The sequence below is a fragment of the Bombina bombina genome, chromosome 2 (genome assembly GCF_027579735.1).
Source record: "Bombina bombina isolate aBomBom1 chromosome 2, aBomBom1.pri, whole genome shotgun sequence".
NCBI lineage: Eukaryota > Metazoa > Chordata > Amphibia > Anura > Bombinatoridae > Bombina > Bombina bombina.
This window is the reverse complement of record NC_069500.1, coordinates 445,064,107-445,087,680: the sequence shown is the minus strand read 5'-3', so window position 1 is coordinate 445,087,680 and position 23,574 is coordinate 445,064,107. Positions and strand designations below refer to the sequence as shown.

At 37.3% G+C, this 23,574-nt stretch overlaps 1 protein-coding gene across 1 annotated transcript in view; it reads right to left on the bottom strand.

The window, feature by feature from the left end:
* The window catches only part of CHEK2 (checkpoint kinase 2), a 531,010-nt gene that overhangs the window by 462,172 nt on the left and 45,264 nt on the right, over positions 1-23,574 (bottom strand). Inside the window, exon 6 of the mRNA XM_053702076.1 lies at positions 17,606-17,696. Coding sequence (XP_053558051.1) covers positions 17,606-17,696 — 91 coding nt within the window. The remainder of the gene's footprint in view (positions 1-17,605; positions 17,697-23,574) is intronic.

Below are 23,574 nucleotides of genomic sequence, written 5' to 3'. Positions count from 1 at the left end.
ATATATATATATAACATATTGTTTTTCTATTTTTCCAGATGGAGCTAAAAGATGATAAATACAGGATTGCCTGCATGGAATGACCTAAGTCATGTCATATGGTTATGCACTTAATGTTTATGAAACTTTAAAAACATCTCTTAAAAATATAATATAATGAATGTATAGGAATTACTTTGATGTGATAGGACTATAAAATATTGATATTTGATATGAAATTGTAAATTTTCTGTTATGCTAAATGAAATATAAATGCTAACAAGATAAATTTATTAATGCAATGTTATAGTACTGTTAATCATTATATAGGGAGATATTTGGATTAGCAGTAAATGAATGTTAGGACTGTATTGCTGTTTGTTTGTCATGTTGCCCCCTGGTGCTGTGGTGCGAGAATTACAGCCAAAAGACAATTGGTTGTTAACAAAGATGCATTTCCCTAGCAACCATACATTTCCAAAATGAACCAATAAGAAGGGACAAGGTTTCCAAAGGGCCTCCCATTTTCTCACCTATGATTAGACAATATAAGCTGGAATGCAAGATGAAAAAAGGAAGGCTGCTGATGATTTTGCTAAACTGACTGAAAAATGTTGCGTGGGACACAGTCAAACTATAAGCAAAGTGGACCATACTTTTTCTTATCAATTGCAATTATACTTATCTTTATATGAGGTGATCTGAAAATATTTGGAAAAGATTGAACTACAAATTGGCTCAAAACTGGTGATGTATGATTGTTCTAATTTTTAATATTTGAATCAAGGATATTTAGCAACTATAGTCAAATAGCAGATTTAAAGGAATATTCACTGCTGCTGTAGTTAATAGATTTAAAGAGCATATTTATATTTTGGATTCATGTTCATAGTCCTGGATAGTTTTAAGCTTGCCTTTTGTATGCTAAATATTTAAACAAACATCCATTGTTGCTGTAGGTAGCAGACTTAAAGGAACAATTGTATTTTAACATTGTATTTCATAGCCTGTGTATTTTAAACTAATCCTAAATGCCAAGTTGTTTATCTTTGCAAATATATATATATATTAGAACTGTCTTAATTGTAGATAACTAAGAACTTATTTCAGCTTAGATAAATTGGCATAGAAGTTTGATTGTTGGCACAAATAATAACTATTTCGGATGTTTTAATTAGAGTGTATATTGTACTATTGTTTAACTAAACACTGTTTAAATTGTACCAGTCTGAATGTTAGTGGCTTATATCTTGGTCTCAATGCAGCTCTGATTTGGGAGGCTATCGTGAATAAGGCAACTTTTATGATCTTTGAATAGCATATTACAATAGTTTAAATACTCTATAGTACCGACTCATATTCTGGTTCCTACAAATATATTTCAATGTGTTTATAAATATTAACTAATAAAAAAGAATTCAGGAATTTATATTAATTTTATGGTTTTTGGTATATGCATATTTTATTGGGGTTTAGTTTAAAGGATAATTATTAAATATATTGTGTTATAACCCAGCCATATACTGACAGGGGGGAGGGTTAAAGAGCTGTTTGGGGGGGGGGGGGATCAGGGAGGTTGGGGGGCTAAGGGGGGATCCTACACATAAGTTTACATACCCTGGCAGAATTTATGATTTCTTGGCCATTTTTCATAGAATATGAATAACGTGAAAACTATTCTTTCACTCATGTTTACTGTTTGGTTGAAACCATTTATTATCAATCAACTGTGTTTACTTTTTTTAAATCATAATGACAACAGAAAGTACCCAAATGACCCTGAACAAAAGTTTACATACCCCAGTTCTTAATACCGTGTATTGCCCCCTTTAACATCAATGACAGCTTGAAGTATTTTGGGGTTTTTGGTATATGCATATTTTATTGGGGTTTAGTTTAAAGGATAATTATTAAATATATTGTGTTATAACCCAGCTATATACTGACAGGGGGGAGGGTTAAAGAGCTGTTTGGGGGGGATCAGGGAGGTTGGGGGGCTAAGGGGGATCCTACACATAAGTTTACATACCCTGGCAGAATTTATGATTTCTTGGCCATTTTTCATAGAATATGAATAACGTGAAAACTATTCTTTCACTCATGTTTACTGTTTGGTTGAAACCATTTATTATCAATCAACTGTGTTTACTTTTTTTAAATCATAATGACAACAGAAAGTACCCAAATGACCCTGAACAAAAGTTTACATACCCCAGTTCTTAATACCGTGTATTGCCCCCTTTAACATCAATGACAGCTTGAAGTATTTTGTGGTATTTGTGGATGAGGCTCTTTATCTTCTCAGATGGTAAAGCTGCCCGTTCTTCCTGGCAAAAAGCCTACAGTTCCTGAAAATTATTGGGCTGTCTTGCATGAACTGCACGTTTGAGATCTCCCCAAAGTGGCTCAATGATATTGAGGTCAGGAGACTGAGATGGCCACTCCAGAACCTTCACTTTATTCTGCTGTAGCCAATGACAGGTCGACTTGGCCTTGTGTTTAGGATCATAGTCATGTTGGAATGTCCAAGTACATCCTATGCGCAGCTTCCAGGCTGATAAATGCAAATTTTCCTCCAGTATTTTTTTATAACATACTGCATTCATCTTGACATCAATTCTGAACAAGTTTCCTGTGCCTTTGTAGCTCACACATCCCCAAAACATCAGCGATCCACCTCCGTGTTTCACAGTAGGAATGATGTACCTTTCATCATAGGCCTTGTTGACTCCTCTCCAAATGTATGGTTTATGGTTGTGGCCAAAAAGCTCAATTTTGGTCTCATCCCTACAAATGACTTTGTGCCAGAAGGTTTGAGGCTTGTTTCTGTGCTGTTTGGCGTATTGTAAGCGGGATACTTTGCGGCATTTGCGTAGCAATGGCTTCTGGCGACTCGACCATGCAGCCCATCTTTCTTTAAGTGCCTCCTTATTGTGTATCTTGAAACAGCCACACCACGTTTTCAGAGAGTCCTGTATTTCACCTGAAGTTATTTGTGGGTTTTTCTTTGCATCCCGAACAATTTTCCTGGCAGTTGTGGCTGAAATTTTAGTTGGTCAACCTGACCGTGGTTTGGTTTCAACAGAACCCCTCATTTTCCACTTCTTGATTAGAGTTTGAACACTGCTGATTTGCATTCTCGATTCATTGGATATCTTTTTATATGCCTTTCCTGTTTTATACAGTTCAACTACCTTTTCCCGCAGATCCTTTGACAATTCTTTTGCTTACCCCATGACTCAGAATCCAGAAACGTCAGTGCAGCACTGGATGAAAGATGCAAGGGTCTGTCAGAAGTCCAGAAACTCATTGACCTTTTATACACACACACTAATTACAAGCAAATAGATCACAGATGAGGATGGTTACCTTTAATAGTCATTCAAACCCCTTTGTGTCAACTTGTGTGCATGTTATCAGGTCAAAATCACCAGGGTATGTAAACTTTTGATCAGGGTCATTTGGGTAGTTTCTGTTGTCATTATGATTTAAAAAGAGTAAACACTGTTGACTGATAATACATGGCTTCAGCCAAACACTAACCATGAGTGACAGAAAAGTTTTTGTGTTATCATTCATATTCTCTGAAAAATGGCCAAGAAATCATAAATTCTGCCATGGTATGTAAACTTATGAGCACAACTGTATGTAAAAATAAAAAAAGCCGGGGGGCGGAGTCTGACAGGGCTCCAAGATGGATGCCTTAGCTTAGAGCTCTGTATACCAGAACAGGGAGATCAGCCACTACTCCTCTCCATCAAGGATCCAGAGGGTACATCTCAGCTCAAAAGTTATGTGAAGCTGCTGGGAACACCACAGGGGCTGAAACTGCAGAAAACAGGCTGTGGATAACTGTCATCATCAGCCAGACCATCATCCACCCTGTGGGAAAGGGCTCAGTCGTGAGTAATGGCCATATAGATCTGGTCAAACCTTTACAGACCTGAAAAAAACATTACATGATGCAGCACAGAAATGGAGCCTAACACACATTGCCACACTATAAAATACTGGCCAGGACATTAATCTTTAAGACAGAAACCTTCAGGTCCAAATTACAAATCCTGGAAATCACTAAGTTATTAGAAATCTCCCATGTGGCTAGATAAAGCCTGAGAACACAATGGCATTTTAGGAAGAATTAGCTTCTTAAAAGTGCAAAGAATGAGATCTGTACTACCACTTTTTTTTTAGAGGTGAACAAATTGCAATATTCCTACTCCCCTCTCAACATTCTACATGAAGGGTCTTGTATTTGGGAAACTATATTGTTTTGTAAACTGGGACATGTTTTTTTAATGTAGTTGAAAATCAGTTCATAGAGATACACCTATTCCTATACAACAGCGCCACCTGCTGGATGATTACGAAAGCACACCCAAAAGGACTTTTTCTATTAAAACCTCAGAAGATTAAATATATCAATACTCTCACTATTGCTGGAGTAATATTTTTTAGGGAATTAACCCTACCTCCTGAGACTATTTTAGAGCATTAACATGGCCTCCAAGAAACCAAATAAATCAGACAAGCCAGGGAAATCTGCATCTGTCAACTCATATTTTAAACCATCCCAGGGAGATAAAACCCCAGATGCCAACAAAGAAATGGCAGAAATCAATACAATGAAGCCTTCCATGCAGGATTCTTTTGTCGACTCCACTCCACTAACTAAAGCGGACCTACATCTACTTGTCTCCAAACAAGATATTACTAATAGTTTTGATAAACTCTGGGAGAAATTGGATTCCATGCACACCTTCATGACGACAAGTCTGAATGATATCAAACAAGAAATTAAGGACCTAGGTTCCAGAGTAGAAACACTGGAGGAAAATAGAGACAACCTGGTAGAGGATGTTGAAATGACAGTCCAACAAGTATCAGAGCAACAGCAGGTAGTAACCGATTTGCTGGACAAGATCGAAGATATGGAAAACAGGAGTCGAAGAAGTAACATCCGTCTTAAAGGAATTCCTGAATCGATTACGGCAGCTGAATTGCCTTCATATTTACATCAATTGTTCTGTGCAATAACAGGGGTAGATCAGTCAACGGAAATAGAGATTGAGAGAGCACATAGGGCTCTTAGACCCAAACCCAAAGCTGACAACCCACCTCGAGATGTTATAGTGGCATTCCTGAGATTCCCAGAGAAGGATAAGATTCTCAAAGAGGCTGCTAAACAACCAACTTTCAAGTTTCAAGGAAACGTTGTACATTTCTATCAGGACTTGAGCACTAGGACACTCCAACGGAGGGGGACTTTGCGTCCTCTCACCTCTCTGCTTCGAAAACATGGCATCCAGTACAGATGGGGTTACCCCTTTGCTCTACATATCTCTAAGGACAATAAAATCCTCACAATCAGAGATGTTAATGGGATATCCGATATATGTGAAGCACTGGATCTGGAAACACCAAACCTGCCAGAGAAATCACAGATGGAGGAGACTCTAACAGCTCAACAGGCGAAACTTAAGTCTCAGAAGTCACAATGGACTAGAGCCCCGAGGAGACGACAGAAGAATAAGTGAAAGACTCACAGTGAAGTTTTGTGTATCTCCTTGTTTTTTTCTATTTTCCCCTCTCTTACAGGTTGCAGTGTACCTACAGAGACTAGGAAAATCTCCTGAGACAATGGGTCGAGCTTAAGAACTCTTACAAGAAAATGTCTAATTTAGTTTTTACTAAGTTTATATTGTTATCTCACAACATAGTAGGTTTATCCAAATGTTGTATTTCTAAAGATCATATACAGTTATTGTTGTTGGCTTTGGTAGGGGAGAGTGGTTAATAGTTAATATCTAACAATATTAATGGTACTTTACCTTACAGCTAGTTTCCCCCTATGTTTTAAAAATGGAGTTAGTTGGCAACTCCTCTGTTCTATAGGTTCCCCCAGAACTAATTGATGTTATTTCAGAAACCTCAATATGTTATTTTTTATTTTATATTTCTTTTGTTTAAGTTATTCTTCTCTAACGTCTTTACTTTTTCTACCCTACAGTTATTCATTCTACTTATCCTTCTCTTCTCTCCCCTTGTGCCTTCCCCAAGTGGACCACAGACACACCCAGTAACCCAACGGATGAGAGTGCTTTTTCAGAGAGGTGATTCGTTACTAGAGGCTGGTGAGCTCTTGCAAACACAATACACTTCATCACTATTCCTTACAATTAATAATCAAACAATTCCATTTGTCACACACTAATGACTCCGACTAATATAGTTCTACTCTCCCATAACGCAAGAGGTCTAAATTCAGATGCAAAACGTAGGAAAGCCTTATCTCAATACACACGCTTGGGTGCTAACGTCATTTTCTTACAAGAAACTCATTTTGAGTCTAATCATATTCCCAAATACTGGACGAATCAATACCCAACACACTTTCATTCTACTACAGATAAAAAGAAGAGAGGGGTTTCTATCCTTCTCCACTCCTCCTTAAATTTTATTCACAAAGAATCCATAATAGATAAAGAGGGCAGATACCTAATCATTAAGGGCCACATTAACGAAGTGGAAATTATTTTTTGCAACATCTATGCCCCAAACGAAAAGCAAGACAAATTCATTAATAAAATCTCACACCTTCTCACAAACTGGAACTCGGCTAGAATATTTCTAGCAGGAGACTTTAATGTCTCCCTCTACATGAAATTTCCTCAGTCACAAATCCGACCCACACAATCACAAATTAGAAACAACAGAAAAACTAAATCTATTTCCAGTACTCTGGAAGGACATAATGTACTTGACTCTTGGACTGCGCTATATGGCATCACTTCAGATCACACTTTCTACTCAACAGCACACCGAAAATATTTCAAGCTAGATTACATTTTCCTGAGCCAAACCCTAATTTCCAATCTGGTATCCTCCTCCATTCATCCTTGTGTGTGGTCTGATCATTCCATAATAGTAGCTAAAATAACAGGGCTTCTTCCCCCAAACAATGCAAGAAGCTGGACTTATGACCCCACACTTATGAAAAATCCCCAACATAAAGATCGTATTTTCAAACAGATGATGGAATTCTGGAATATTAATACAGATTCCATCGATAACCCGATTCAGATTTGGGCAGCCCATAAATCGGTGTTAAGAGGTTTCCTAATCCAACTAAAGTCAAAATCAAAAAGGGAAACACAGTTACTATTACAGACACTACACAAGGAGATAGCTACACTAGAGAAACAACATAGACTTACCTGCTCACCCAAGGTATATAAAACATTGCAAAATCAACGCCAAAAACTAGATAAATTATTAAATGACCAGTCACTTAGAGCCGGATTAAGACTACAAACCAAATACTATATATACGCCAATAAACCAGATCGTTATCTAGCCAATAAAATTAGAGATAGGATCAAAGATATTTCCATTCCCTTCTTACGCATAAATGCATGTGAATCTACATCCCACCCAAAAGTAATTGTAGACACTTTTGCCAACTATTATAGTTCTTTATACAATGGCAAGAAAGTTTCCAAATCGGAACAAACTTCCTGTCTCCTGAATAGATTTCTGGAGGAAGCCACTCTGCCCCAAATTGACCAACAAGATTTGGCAACTCTTAACTCAGACATCAGTGCAAGTGAGGTAGAGAGAGTTATCCAAGATCTGAAACCTGGTAAAGCAGCGGGCCCAGATGGCTTTTCAGGCGAGTACTATAAACTATTTAAATCCTTTCTCATACCTCACCTAGTCAAATTTAGCAATCATATACTTCAAGGACATACTATTCCCTCAGAACTTTTAGATGCCAAAATTATAGTCCTCCCTAAGCCGGGCAAGGACAGGTCCCTCTGTCATAATTATAGACCAATTTCCCTCATTAACCAAGATTTAAAAATTTTTACCAAAATTCTGGCCAACCGATTAAAACACTTGCTCCCAAAACTAATTCACCCAGACCAGGTTGGCTTCATTAAAAATAGGGAAGCTCCAGATAATATCAGAAGGATGATATCATTAATAGATTATTTGCATATTTCTAAAACGCCTTCTCTGTTGTTATCCCTGGACGCAGAGAAGGCGTTTGACAGGGTCGACTGGGAGTACATGCAAGCTGTACTACATACCATGGGCTTTAGGGGTTCTTTTATTACAGCGATCCAGAGTATATATTCATATCCCTCGGCATGCGTTAAGGCAATGGGACACCAATCTGACAGATTTGCGGTCTTAAATGGGACGAGACAGGGTTGTCCTTTATCCCCTCTCCTTTTTGCTGTTTGCATAGAGCCCCTGGCGCAACACATTAGGAACTCCCCAGACATTACGGGTATTAAAATAGGACAATCGGTTTACAAACTCACTCTTTTTGCAGATGACGTTTTGCTCTCCCTAACCAAACCCCTTATATCTCTGCCAAATTTATACAACACCCTTAGGAACTTCTCCACTATATCTGGTTACAAAGTGAACCTTGAAAAATGTGAAGCCATGCCTCTTGCTATTCCAGACCACACAAAAAAATTGATAGAACTAAACTTTGAGTTTAATTGGGTAAAACATCATCTCAAATATCTAGGGATCAACCTTACAAAACACTCATCAGAACTTTACCAAACCAACTATCCTCCAATTTATAAAGTAATCAAACAGGACCTCACTAAATGGAGCAAACTGAGATTTTCTTGGTTTGGACGTCTATCTGCGATCAAAATGTCTGTGTTACCAAAGATTTTATATTTATTTCGGACCCTACCGATAGGCATCCCGAATTGTGATCTAGACAATCTCCAAGCTTGCATTAACAATTTTATAAGAGGGACTAAAAAAGCTAGAATTCCTAAACCAATATTTACGAGACATAGGCAACTGGGAGGCCTGGGCGCACCAAATCTCAGACACTACTTCCAAGCAGCTAGGTTAGCGCAAACTACTCTCCTTAACAAAACGGAAGATGAGATAAGATGGACCACGTTGGAGTCAGACATAAATAAACTATATCCTCAAGAGCTGGCTCTGTGGGACCCACATAGAGCTCAAACCCAAAAACTTAATAAATTCCCAATTACAGATTACATGCTCAAAGCTTGGTCCACTCTTGTTTCGTCTCTCAAAATTCTCCCTAACAGATCCCTCAAGACCCCCCTAAAAGTAATCATACCTTCAGAACAGATCCCAGCTATACAGAAGTGGGAAAACAGAGGTCTTTATAGGATCGCAGACTTAGTAGACAAAGGCAAATTAATGACATACACACAACTTCAGGATAAACTGTCTCCTTCCAAATTACATTGGTTTCTATATCTTCAGATATCCTCCATCATACATAAATACCTACCTTCATTGACTGGTCACAAATTCACTCCCTTAGAAATAATTTGTAGCTCCTCATCCAGACCTAGAAAAACTATTTCACAATTATATCAACTAATTCAATCTTCCACACAAATCACTAAAACAAGCCTTCAGCTTAAATGGGAGGCCGACCTCAATACAGAAATTGATATTTCCGACTGGAATAACTTAATATATAATGCGAGTAAAGGCCTGTTGAGTGCTGACATGCAGGAAAATTGCCTTAAAACAATTTTCAGATGGTATCTCACTCCAATTATCACCTCTCATTCCATTAAACGGGGGTCCAAGCTCTGTTACAGGGGTTGTGAAGTCGAAGGTACATACAAACACATGTGGTGGGACTGCTCTTACTCTAAAATAATCTGGAATAAATTATCACTCCTTTTAAGTACGATACTAGATAGCCCCATTCAGTTGTCAATGAACCAAGCCCTATTGAATGTACGCTTAAGGCAGTTTAATAAATACATTAATCAATTTATCAAAATTTTATGTACAGCTACACGTATATGTATAGCCCGTCACTGGAAGGAGGGGGCTCCCCCCTGGGACGAAATTTTACATAAAATTAGGCACATATACAATATGTCCGCACAAGCAGCAATATTACAAGACACTCAGGAAGCTTTTCACAAAGTCTGGTTTTATTGGATCACACATGACTCCGTATAATACTGTTTGAATTGTCAATATACCCAATACAGCAGAGATCTTATATGCCTTTATACATCCGTTGGTTAATCATAATATTATCCTTATTGATGAAAATTCCACTGGGTGTGTCATGGTCGGAAGGCACTATTTTCTTACTCTTCTTCATCTTCCCCTCTTATCTTCTTCTCTTCCCCCTTTGATTTTCCCAACTTTTCTCTGTACTCCCTTTGTATTCAAGATCTTCATACATTTTTTGGTTAAGATGGGAATGAGGGGGTGTCCTTACCCCACTCAGGTCCCCCAGACAAACTGACAGACAAGAAGCATGATAGCTGTTGTTTAAGGAGTAATCGACCAAGTAATTCCATCTATATAGCGATACAAATGTAAATGTTTTAAATGCTTCTAGGAAATCTTAGTTACTGTCTACTAATATTGGTCTCATTGATCTATCTGTCATTAAGTGGCTATGTCTTCTGTGAAGGTCTTGTTTATTCTTTTGTATTGTTTAAATATCAATAAAAAATTATTTAAAAAAAAAAATAAAAAAAGCCTTTTATTTTAGTACTGGCAGACTTTCTGCAGTACTTAAAGGGACACTGAAACCAAAAAAAATATATTTCATGATTCAGATAGAGCATGCAATTTTAAGCAACTTTCTAATTTACTCTTTTTATCAATTTTCCTTCGTTCTCTTGCCATCTTTATTTGAAAAATAAGGCATCTAACCTTTTTTTTGGTGGTGGATTAATTTCACTCATGTTTAATTTATCCACCAAGCAACAAGGACAACCCAGGTTGTTCACCAAAAATGGGCCGGCATCTAAACTTACATTCCTGCATTTCAAATAAAGATATCAAGAGATTGAAGAAAATGTGATAATAGGAGTAAATTAGAAAGTTGCTTAAATAGCATGCTCTATCTGAATCGCGAAAGAAAAAATTTGGGTTCAGTGTCCCTCTAAGATGGGAGTGACAATTGTAGGGTGGGGGAGGGAAGAGAGCTGTTTGAGAGGGATAAGGAAGGGATCAAGGAGTGGGATGTGTCAGGTGGGAGATTAATCTATACACTAAAGCTAAAATTAACCCTGCAAGCTACCTAAAAAGCCAAATATGTCTGCTATTTCTGAACAAAGGGGATCCCAGAGAAGCATTTACAACCATTTGTACCATGATTGCACAAGTTGTTTGTAAATAATTTCAGTGATAAACCTAGAGTTTGTGAAAAAGTTTACAATTTTTTTTATTTGATTTAATTTGACGGTGAAATGGTGGCATGAAATATACCAAAATGGGCCTAGATCAATACTTTGGGTTGTCTAATATATATATATATACACATATATATATATACATATATATACACATATATATATATATATACATATTGAAATAAAGATGAAATGATATCCAGGCGTCGTCATAAGGTAAAAAATCCAAATCTTTATTCTCAGCAGGTCATATCACAATAAAAGACCCTGTGCAGCAGAGCCTCTGATAAAAAAACAACAATTCAGCAAGCACAGCCTAACATGTTTCGGCCAGCCTGGCCGTAATCATAGACATATCCCCCTTCTCAGAGGGTGTGCTATTTAAAGGGTAATACTCCGCCCCTTAAACAATTAAAAAACAAACACTGTAATTGATTTTAATTAATAAATGCAATGCCTATCACTATCATTTTATATATATATAGTACAACACTAATGAACCTATTCGCAATCTTAATGTAAATGGAAATGAACATGATATAAACAAACATACTTTCATTTGTAGATCACAAATATGATAAACAAAACAATTAATTAGCAGAAAATGGAGACTCATGGTTAATACAGGAGGAATGGTAAGGCACAGAGGTGCTATCAATACTTTAGCTGACACCTCTGTGCTATATATACTGTGTGCTTAGATTGGTTGCAATATATTGTGCTAAACTGATTGCTTATAGTTGTCTACTTAGTGAAGACATATCATACAAGCATGATACTATTCATAATTACATGAAAACATAACCCAGAATCACACAATAACTATAATGCTAAAGACTGGCACAAAGTACATAATCCAATATTCCTTCTATCATCGATATCTAAATTATAAAGACATATGTTTATATGTTAAATCCATTTGAAATCCTATTGTTCAAATTTGCTCTACACTGACTTAAATAAAGGATATCAACATATAGTATCAAACCAGGTCTCTACTCAAGCTTATAATTATAAATGGGTCATTCCCAATAATTGATTACATCAAATTGTGAATTGAATCCACACGGGACCAATGTTTTTAGTCTATGGATCCAATAGATTTCTTGTCTTTCAAGTATTTTTTGTTTGCTGCCCCCTCTTCGTGGCTTGCAAATCGCTTCAATTGCGTTCCATTTAAACATATCAACATTTTTCCCGTGTACTTCAATAAAGTGTCTGGAGAGTGCCGAACAATGGATATCATTTGAGATATATCCCAAATGCTCCTTAATCCTAGTGCGTATGTCCCGGGTAGTTAACCCAACATACTGCAATCTATGTTGAGTACATTCAACCAAATAGATTACAAATGTTGAAGAACATTTTACACATCCCCTAGTGGTGAATGATTCGTTAGTTACATACGATTCAAAGCCGTTCCCTTGCTTTAAGTATTTACATGGTTTACAAAGAGACTTCCCACATTTGTAAGTCCCCATAGTATTTAACCATGAACTCCGTGGACCTTGGTCTGGGAGCATGCTGGGTGAGAGCATGTTACCAATTGTCAAGTTTTTAGAATATATAAATTCACAACCTTTGTCAACTATATGCTTCAAGGTATCATCCCCATATAGAATGGGCATATATTTTTTGACAATGTTGCAAACTTCAGAGAATTGATTCGAATATTTGGTGATAAATTTTAGACCCTTACGTTCAGGTCTCCACTTGGTCCCACCAAGCATTTGCCCCCTATCCAGAGTAGCAACTTCCTTGGACACCTTATCAACCATATTCCTATTATATCCTCTCTCCACAAAACGTGACACTAGATCTTTAGATTCTTTTTCAAAATCTTGGTCTAGGCTACAATTTCTTCGTGCCCTCAGGAACTGCCCTTTGACTATACCTTTGTACACATGTGGAGGGTGGTTACTGTGTGCATGCAGGAGACAGTTGCCTGCAATTGGTTTACGGTGTAATGTAGTACTGACCTTTCCAGTTAAGCCATCAAACCTTAACAGGAGATCCAAAAAGACGATCTCAGATGCATGACAATTATGTGTAAATTCAATGCCCATATCATTTGTATTGAGGATTCGCACAAAATTGTTTATAGAATTTTCATCTCCTTGCCAAATGAACAAGAGATCGTCTATGAATCTCCTATAAAAAGATATATTACTTATGAAAGGGTTATCATCCGCAAAGACGTGGAACAGCTCCCACCAACCCATAAATAGGTTGGCGTATGAGGGCGCAAATTTGGCCCCCATGGCTGTTCCACGCCTCTGTAGAAAGAAAACCCCCTCAAACATAAAATAATTGTGGCTTAAAAGGAATTCTGTCACTCTCAGAATAAAGCCCCTATGAACCTCGCTTAGATCGGTTTCAGTATCTAGGAAAAATTTAATAGCTTCCAGCCCCTTGTTATGAGGAATTGCTGAATACAAAGAGACCACATCCACAGTCAACCATTTTTGATTAGGCAAATGTTCTACCGTTTCCATAAGCCTCAAAACATGTGTTGTGTCTCTGATGTAGCTGGGTAACTTCCTAACAAGGGGCTGTAAGTAAGTGTCAAGCCACTCTGACATAGGCTCCAATAGAGAGCCTATCCCCGCCACAATCGGGCGACCTTTCACATTTTCCAGGCCTTTATGTATTTTTGGAAGATGGTGGAAAATAGGCAAAACAGGATCCTTTACATTCAGTATGGTAGCTGTTTTTCTGTCTAAAATGCCTATTTCCACACCATCATCCACCAATGACATAAGCTCCCTCTGGAACCTAGCAGTGGGATTGAAGGAAAGTTCCACATAGACATTGCAGTCACCCAGTTGTCGTTGTGCTTCCAATACATATGAACTTCTGTCCATAACAACGATGCTGCCACCTTTATCAGAATTTTTAATGACCAGTGAACTGTTTGACTGCAATGACCTAAGAGCCTCCCTTTCTTTAAAATTGAGATTAGATCCAATATGGGTATTATTCTCTGAGAGTACAGTAAGGTCCTCCAATACACGCTTATGGAACAATTCCAACTGTTTACCCCTTGTTTGAATGGGATAAAAGTTAGATTTAGTGTTAGTAAGCTGTCCTTTTGCATGTTCATATGGAGTATCAAGTGTGTCAGTGCTGTCTAGTGTCCTTAGAGTTAACATACTACGTGTGTCCTCAAAGTTTAGGAGATGTATCTCCTCCAGACCATCCCTGGTTCTCATATCTGTAACAGAATCAACTGATTCTGAATAGTGTTTTTTAAGTGTAAGCTGTCTTACAAACTTATTTACATCAAGGATGGTCTGGAAGAGATCAAAATTCCTAGTAGGACTAAAATTTAAACCAAGTTTAAGCACCTTTGTTTCCAAATCACTCAAAGTATGTGAAGAAATATTAATCACATCCATTTGTTTTATTGTTTTGGAATCGTTGTCTTCCTGAGCAAATATTTGTCTCTCCCTCTCTGAGGTTGGGGCTTTTTCTGCCCTCCTCCCCCTTTGGTTTGTATCGTGTCTACCTGAAAAACCTGCTCCTTAACACATATATATATACATATATATACACATATATACACATATATATATATACATATATATATATATATATATATATATATATATACATAGACACACATATACACATGTGAAGGGTTATTCAGGGATTCCTGACAGATATCAGTGTTACAATGTAACTTTCCCTAATTTTGAAAAAAATGGTTTAGTGCTACTTGTACTTATTGCACTATAACTTGCAAAGAACATGTAAACATTAGGTATTTCTAAACTCAGGACAAAATTTAGAAACTATTTAACATGGGTGTTTTTGGTGGTTGTAGATGCGTAAGAGATTTGGGGGGTCAAAGTTAGAAAAAGTGTGTGTTTTTTACATTTTTTCATCATATTTTATAAAAAAAAAATTATAGTAAATTATATGATATAATGAAAATAATGGTATCTTTAGAAAGTCCATCTAATGGGGAGAAAAACGGAATATCATATGTGTGGGTACAGTAAATGAGTAAGGGGGAAATTACAGCTAAACACAAACACAGCAGGAATGTAAAAACAGCCCTGATCCTTAACGGTAAGAAAATAAATTGAAAAATGGTCTGGTCACTAAGGGGTTAATATACTTTTTACCATTGTGATTACTTTGTATCTAAGCCTCTGCAGACTGACCCCTTATCTCACTTCCATTTACAATTAGTGCTGACTCATGAATAACTCCACGGTAGTGAGAACAATGTTATTTATATGGCACAAACTATTTGTCAGGGTTTTTTCCCTGTTGTGTTTGCCATGTGCTGCTGGACGCCATTTTACTCACCTCTCTTCCTGACTATGGTGCATTGTGGGGGATGCTGCTCAATTCCTGCACTTCCTTTTATGGCCAGACTGGTGTGCATCATCCATGTGAGACAGGATGCAGTCTCAGAATTGTGATGTCATCACTTATTATTTAAAGGGCCTCTGCTCAGTATGCTTTGCCTTTGCGTTGTCTCAGACTTGTTTGTGAGAGTTCCTGTGTATTACCTGGCTGCCTGAAGTCCTTCCTGGATCCTGAAACCTGGCTTGTTCCTGACTCTGCTGTTTTCCTTGTTCCTGATTCCAGCTCGTCTGACTATTCGCTTTGGCTCCTGACTCGGCTCGTCTGACTACCAGCTCTGGTTTTAATTCCTTGCTTGTTATTTGACTTGTGGACTTTTTATTATTTTTTGCTATTAATAAAGGTGTGATTATTTTTGCACTTCTCGTCTCAGTCTGATTCCTGGCACCCTGACACTATAGCTGTCTAGCTGTGAAAAGCTATAAAAATGTTCTCAGCTAAGAGGCAGTATGTAGTGGCTTAGAGAGTGGCTGATATTTAGAGGTTTAAAGGTTATAAAGTATATTATTATTGCAATGTTGATTGTGTAAAGCTGGGGAATGGGAAGTAAAGGTGTTCGCTAACTTTTAAAAATTAAACATTTGTGAGTAGACTGTCACTTTAACATCAGACACTACAGAAAGGAAGTGTACATATATAGTATACTGGGTCAATATGATAGCACTTCCAATACTATTGTGTAAGTATGTCATGATGTTAAAGGGACATTATACACTCATTTTTTCTTTGCATAAATGTTTTGTAGATGATCTATTTATATAGCCCATAAAGGTTTTTTTTTTTTTAAAATAAATGTATACTTTTGCTTATTTTTAAATAACATTGCTCTGATTTTCAGACTCCTAACCAAGCCCCAAAGTTTTATGTGAATACCGTCAGCTACCTACTCCAGCTTGCTGCTGTTTGTGTAAAGGGTCTTTTCATATGCAAAAGAAGGGGGAGGGGGGGAGTGTCTTATTTGCCACTTTCAGTGGGCTTTCCGGCTATCTTTTCAACAGAGCCAAACTGACAGCTTCTAAGTACGTTTTTAAACCATTTTATACTGGATTTTTATATCAGTATCAGTGCATCATATTCTTTATAGTAGTCTCTATTACATGCAGTTATATGAAAATGAGTGTATACTGTCCCTTTAAAGAAAAAATAAGAGGAACTTCATAATGTGACGTTTTACAAGAAATCAATACACAGTAGGTGAAAAGACAAACACATTTCTGTAGTACCAAACTTTTTGAATAGATTAACAGTCTGATCTATATGGTGAAGCTAATCCAAACGTAATACTGGAGCAGAAGATAAGATTTAGCTGTGTCTTTTTGCATTGTATATTATATTATCAATTCTTCAGAGGCCAGTTATTGGATATGTAGCAGGGTTAGTCTTGTGGAGTCTGCAGTGTGCACTTCTAATTCTCAGAATAGTAAAAACCCCAATTTTCACAATTATATATTTTATACGACAAAAGAAAAAAAGACAAAAAAAAACTTGATAATGTACTATTTTGTTTTCATTAGCTAAAGGGATATGAAACCGAAATATTTTCTTTTGTAATTCAGACAGAACATAACAACGTTTTAAAAATGTTTCCAATTTACTTAATTTTGCTTTGTTCCCATGATATTCTGTGTTGAAGAGATATCTAGGTAGGCATCTGCAGCACTAAATGACAGGAAATAGTGCTGCCATCTAGTGTTAATGCAAATTAATAACATTCTTGAAAAACTGCTGCCATATAGTGCTCCAGAAATGGGCCAGCTCCTAAGCTTATGTCCCTGCTTTTCAACAAAAGATACAAAGAGAATGATAATAGAAGTAAATTAGAAAGTTGCTTAAAATCACATGCTTTATCTGAATCATCAATGACAAAAATGTGGGTTTCCTATCCCTTTAAGGCATTATTTTGAAATTGTTTAGAAGGCAGTAAGTATTGCAAGAGTAAAGCATTTGTTCTCAGACAAAAGTATTATGTTTATACATTTAGTAGTAAAAGACAAAGAGCACAGATGCAGTTGACTTATTTAGTGAACAAGAAAATATTAAATAGAAGCTCACCCACTTACCTTCCTATTGTTCTTGACATGATAAATTTATTTGCAAACTCCTTTGGATATATAGTTTGGTCATCAACAAGCAAATCTGAAAACACAAAAACTACAAATCCAGGTTTATATTAGATTGGTAATTCCTTTAAAATTGAAATAACAAAAAATACGGAATGTTTCATAAAAGTTCTATATTATTAGCTTAATATTAGAAAATTTGTGGAATACAAAAAAAATGGAATTGATTGAGCTAATAATTTTCTTCTGAAACTCAAATCCCAGCTTTATAGTCTACCAGAAAGCAACATTTGCTATTTACCTTTCTCTTTGTAAAGAGTTTAACAAGGTTCTAGAAATCGTTAGCCTTTCTCTCCCAAATAAGAACCAATATTCAAATGAGACAGATGAAATGTTAAAGCAGAATATTATTCTCCAAATGACGTCTAGATTGGGACACGTTGCCCTTTATTTGTAAATGTGCATGTAGTAATTCCCAGCAATTTCTCCCTGGCCCTCTTTTGTAGAACAGAATACTTCATGTTAGAAAGGGTATACACAATTGTTTCCTTTCAGTTCTAGCCTGCAGATATTTGTGCTCTGAAGCATTGTTCTGTTTCCGTCATGTTATTTCTGACTGTAAAACACTCTTTTAAAACCACTACATTGCTTCTCTATTAAGCTAACAGTTATTGAAAGCATCTAAGGTGATCTCTTGTAGCAGCTGTCCACAAGACTTTATATTTCTCACTCTCACTGGTTCTTACTCTTTTTGATGACTTTCAGCAACTTTGAAAACGTCTGTAGCGTATCATGTGTTTGTGCATCCTTCACGTTATTTTACTGCAGGGACATAATTATCAGGTGTTCTGATTAGTCCAGAACTAGTTATAGTCCGTGGCCTTCACATAACTCTTCCTATCTTTCTTTCCTCAATCAAACAAGTTTTGTGAATCTTCTATAGATTACTTAGGAGATTCAAAGGGACATTAAACCCAATTTTTTTCTTTCATGATTCACATGTGTCTTTGTTCTTTTGGTATCCTTTATTGAAATGCATGAAAGTAACCTCAGGGGCCTGCGTGTCTCTACAGCTCAATATGGTAGTAGTTAAAAATGTTCTCCACTGTAAATTGTTCTCAATGATCCATTTTACCTGCTGGAGTGTATTAAATTGTTTACAAGTTGCTCCTTTACTCCTATTTCAGAATTTGAAATAGCTGATTTAGCCTGTGGTATCCCCATCTATACTTAAAGGGACATAAAACAGGTTGAGATCTGTGCATATCCTAAAAGGGCTAATTAATTAAAAATAGTTTGCATTAAAAAATTTGTTTAAAAATTGCTGGCAAGTATTTTAAAATAATTTTCAAAAATAAGCAAAATGAATTACATAGCTAAGCTGCCTGGAGCAGCTAACTCCACCCCCTTAACAGTGTTTAGACACAGACATTGTATTTCAACTGAGTTGACAGCTTCTAGGCATGCTCCAGCAGATAATCCCTATGCACTTTTGCATTCTACCAAAACAACAATAGATATAGATACAGCCATAGAAGGAAAGGTGTGGGGAGAGTTAGAGCTTTATCATTCAGAAACTAAAAAGAAAGGGTTAATGGTGAGGCACTGCAGTACAAAATTTGCAGGTAAAGTAATTAAAGTACATATTATATTTTGTCTCTATCTTGTTTTATGTCCCTTTAAAGTTGCTATACTAAAGTCTAGGTTATTGATAAGCCTAAGCAAACACAGCCAGCAGAAGAAATTACAATCCCAATGGGGTGCAGGATAGTTTAGTAATAAAATGTTAATTTTCCATTGTTCTCTTTAAGTATTGAGCTTAGGTTTACAGACAAATATAAGATAAGGAAGTAATGAGATCTGATATTCCCTGCAAGCTCAAAGCTCAACTCACTATAATAGTAAAGTTTGATACTCTTTTCCAAGTAACTCTTTACACAGAACAGAGTAAGGATTCACTCTGTGAAAGATCAGCTATCCAGAAGCAGAGGTCACGTGGGTGAGCTGAACAAGCCCAAGCTGAACCCACAGCCTAGAGCAGTGCTTTCCAAACTGTGTGTCGTGACACATTAGTGTGTCGGCGGCAGTGTGTAGGTGTGTCCCTGCTTCAGCACAAATTTTTTTTAATTTAAAATTATTTTAAAAAAATTTTTTGGTTTCCGACTTTCCGCCTGCCTGCTATGCAAATCATGTGGTTGACACGTGATTGATACCTCGTGGGTCACAGATCATCTTAACCTATTGACACCGCTAAGCGGGAACTGAAACTATTCCCATTGGCGGCACATTGGCTCCTGACTGCACGTGTAGTCTCCTCAATCAGCTTGTGACTGCATGTGCAGTCAGTGAGTGGGACAGCAGTGTGTTTTCAGTGCGGGCAGTGGTCAGTCAAACTCGCAGAGCTCTGAGAGCAGCAGCTTAAACGTTGAGCTAAAGTCAGAAGTCAAAGTGTTTTGTTTTTTTTTGCAGCTAGCTCCCAGTAGTGCATTGCTGCTTCTGCTCTTGATATATGGATAGGAAGTGGAAGCTTAAAAATGCTTGATGATGAAATGTGAGTGTCTTTATCTAATATTCTACTAAATATTCAGAAACTGTTCATCCTATCAACCTCATACATCCCATTAAAATAGTAAGTAGCTATTGGTGTTTTTAAACTTTTTTTTATTTCTTGCACATACTTACATACTGTTACTTGTAAATACATTTTGTTATGATATAATTTATGTATGTGTCCATATTTCTTAAAACAAGTTAGTGTAACCTTCTGTTTGCTAGTACAACTGAATTACTGTGTCGCAAAAATGATGTAGGTCTAAAAAGTGTGTCACTAACACGAAAAGTTTGGAAAGCTCTGGCCTAGAGGGAATTGCAGTGATCTGCCGTTGGTGACAGCTAGTTGGAGGTTTTAAGATCCAGCCTGCTTTGTTAGCACTAATTCAAACTTAGTGCTCAACTAAATATGAGTGTCCCATTTTGAGTTTCTTCTTTTACTGTAATAAATTCTTGAAGTCTGGTTACACTATGAGGGCACCCTCTTGTTTTTAAAGCAGGGAAGGAGCCTGGTATTATCCATGGCTCCTCCCTGGGTGAGATGATTAAAAAGCAGTAAATACAAAAGAATTAGGATGGGAGAAATAAAGACAGATACTGCAAAAGTAGAGAATTGTATTATTTAAGAAACAACTGAAGAAAGAACCTTACAACCAAACTTAGCAGAAGTAGACAGCCTGGTATCCAGCTTGTTGTGAGACAAAGGTTTGGGGTGTCTTCTAAACTGCTGCCTGGCAAACCTCGGAAGGAGAAGCATCAGCTTCCGTAGCCCATGAAGTTACCACTGCCCTGGTGGAGTGTGCCTGTAGCCCATCAGGAACAGATATATTATTTTGCATGTAAGCTCTGGAAATAGCTTGCACTATCCAATTTGAAATTGTAGTCTTTGCTGGTGCTTGACCTTGACAGGGACCTTAAGGTTTTAATAAACAGTAGGTCTGTTTTACAAATGTCTTTAGTACATTTGATGTAGACGTGTAAACGGACCACATCCAGGCAATATAGAGGTAGATTAGTTGCTTTTGGGTCAGGGCAAAAAGATGGCAGATACACATCTTGCTTTTTATGAAAATCGGTCACTACTTTGGGTAAAAATCCAAGAACAGTACTTAAAACCACCTTACCTTAACGAAATTAAATATATGGTTCTATAACAGAAAAAGCCTGCAATTCAGAAACGCAATGTGCTGAAAATGATTGCCACAAGAAATATTGTCTTCAGAGTAAAAAAACATAGAGAGATTTTATAAAGAAGATGAAAGGGAGATTCCAGGAGAGCATCAAGTACAAATCCTAGATTGGAGTTTCAGATCATAGTGAAGGCTTAAAAGAATTGTGTAACTAGAGGCTTTTGGGCCCATTTAATACCTGATATTGCAGATACTTCAGAAACTTGAACTTTCAAAGTCCTAGTACTCAGACGCAAAAAGCCATGATGAAGAAATTGCAAAAGATGATATTTTTCAATGTGTTCCAAAGAGACTGAATGCTGCAACATCCAGGTAGGAAAAGATTTCCATACTTTATTATAGATTGAAGCAGTTGATTTCTTTCTTGCTCTGAGCAGAGTCTGAGTTTCACCAGTTGAGATATTTAATTGGTGTAATCTCCAGATTTCAGCAGTCCCACCGTCAATTTCAGTTACTGTGTATTGGGATGAAGGAGTGGGCCCTGATGAAGCAGGTCTGTTATTTCTGGCAAAGTCCAGGGAGGAGATATTGACATGGCCTTCGTGGCCAAAAAGGAATTATTGTAATAAAGGTGACTCTTTCCTTCTGTATTCTTCAAAGTAAGTGAGGTACCAGAGGAATCAGAGGAAAAAAATATTAGGATAAAGTTCCAGACTTGTAAAAAAGCATCCACTCCGCAAGTCTTCATGTTGGATACCTGATGTAAAAAAGTGGGGTTTGATCATTGAGACCTGAAACCATAAGGTCTATTTCTGGAAACCTTCATTTGGCTGTGATTTTGTGGAATACACTTCTGTTTAATTGCCACTCTGATAAAATCTGCTTCATTGTTCTGAATACCCGGAAGGAATATTGCAGATATATGAAGAATGAGCTGTTGAGTTCAACAACAAAAAAATGTGTGATAGTTTCTTGAAAGATTGCCAGCTTTTTTTTCCCGGCTTGAAATTGGATATAGGCCATGGCCGTCCTGTTGTCTGTCAGGATCGGCACAGACTTGCCATATAGAATCTCTTGAAAATGAAGTAAAGTCTGAAATACTGCCCTTATCTCCAATAGATTGTCAGGAAGTTGTTGATCCCTTAGTGGCCATTTGCCTTGTGAGTAATACCCCTGGCATAAGGTTCCCCATCAGGTTTTGCTGGAATCTGCTTGAAGGGTTGCCCATGTTGGCTCCAGAAGAGGAAGACCTTTGAAAAAAATCTTGGTTTTAAGCCACCACTTTAGGCATTCCTTGAGATGATTTGTAAATAGAATGATTTAAGAGAGACTTCAATGATGTCCTGGGAAGTGGGCAACTGGGATTGGGCATCCATCTATACAGCAAAACAATCCAATGTGAGCTGCACAATATTGCTAAACATAAGCAGATTTGCACATAGAGTGCCAGAGGGACTTACGGTGGGGGAAGCAGCCATGTAAAGAAATCAATGCAGCAAGCACAGCCTTCAGCTTGAAGATCAGAGATGAGATGCAGTTTCCCTAAACTATATCACGCTGGTTTAGAAGGGATTGGAGTGGGGGCACACAGCGTGGAGGCATCCTACGGAGTTACCCCGAAACAATGAAACTCTACACGCGACGGATCCCTACCCAGGTATCCTAATCTTATGCTGCATGTTCTGAGGAACTACGGTGCCATCCTCAAGGTGTATGGCAGAAGAGGGAGAGCCCCCCCAAGTACTGTCCACACAGAGGTTGTACAGAAAAAGGAGTAGGAAGGGTTGGAGGAAGAGGAGTTACTTATAAGTAGGTAAATGGGGGAGTGATCTGTTCTGTCCATGCCCACGGAGAGGGGTTTCTCCCCTGGTAAGTATTACCCAGGAAGGAGCCAAGCGCAGTTTCAGCTTTCGCTCGAGCGCAACCTATAACTTTCAATTTGGAATATGAGAGCAAGTTTGCCCATTTGTGATATCTGTTGAAAGTATAGGTTGTGCTTGAGTAAGGTCGGCTGCCCTAACCCTTTTTTGGTAAAAGTGCTTTACCATGGACTTGTTGCACGCTATCTTAACGCAGTCCAGCGATATTGCATATCGCACTCCGCACTATCATTATCACGGCACATGTAATCTGGTCCATTGAATGTTGAATGCTCTTTTTCTTTAATCAATATCAAGGAATTTATTTTTGTATTTAGAAAGTAAATTGTTTGTTATGTTCTTATAGTTTAGTTTTTTAATACACCAACATCAGAGGGAATTATTACTACATAAGCTCAAACCACACTAA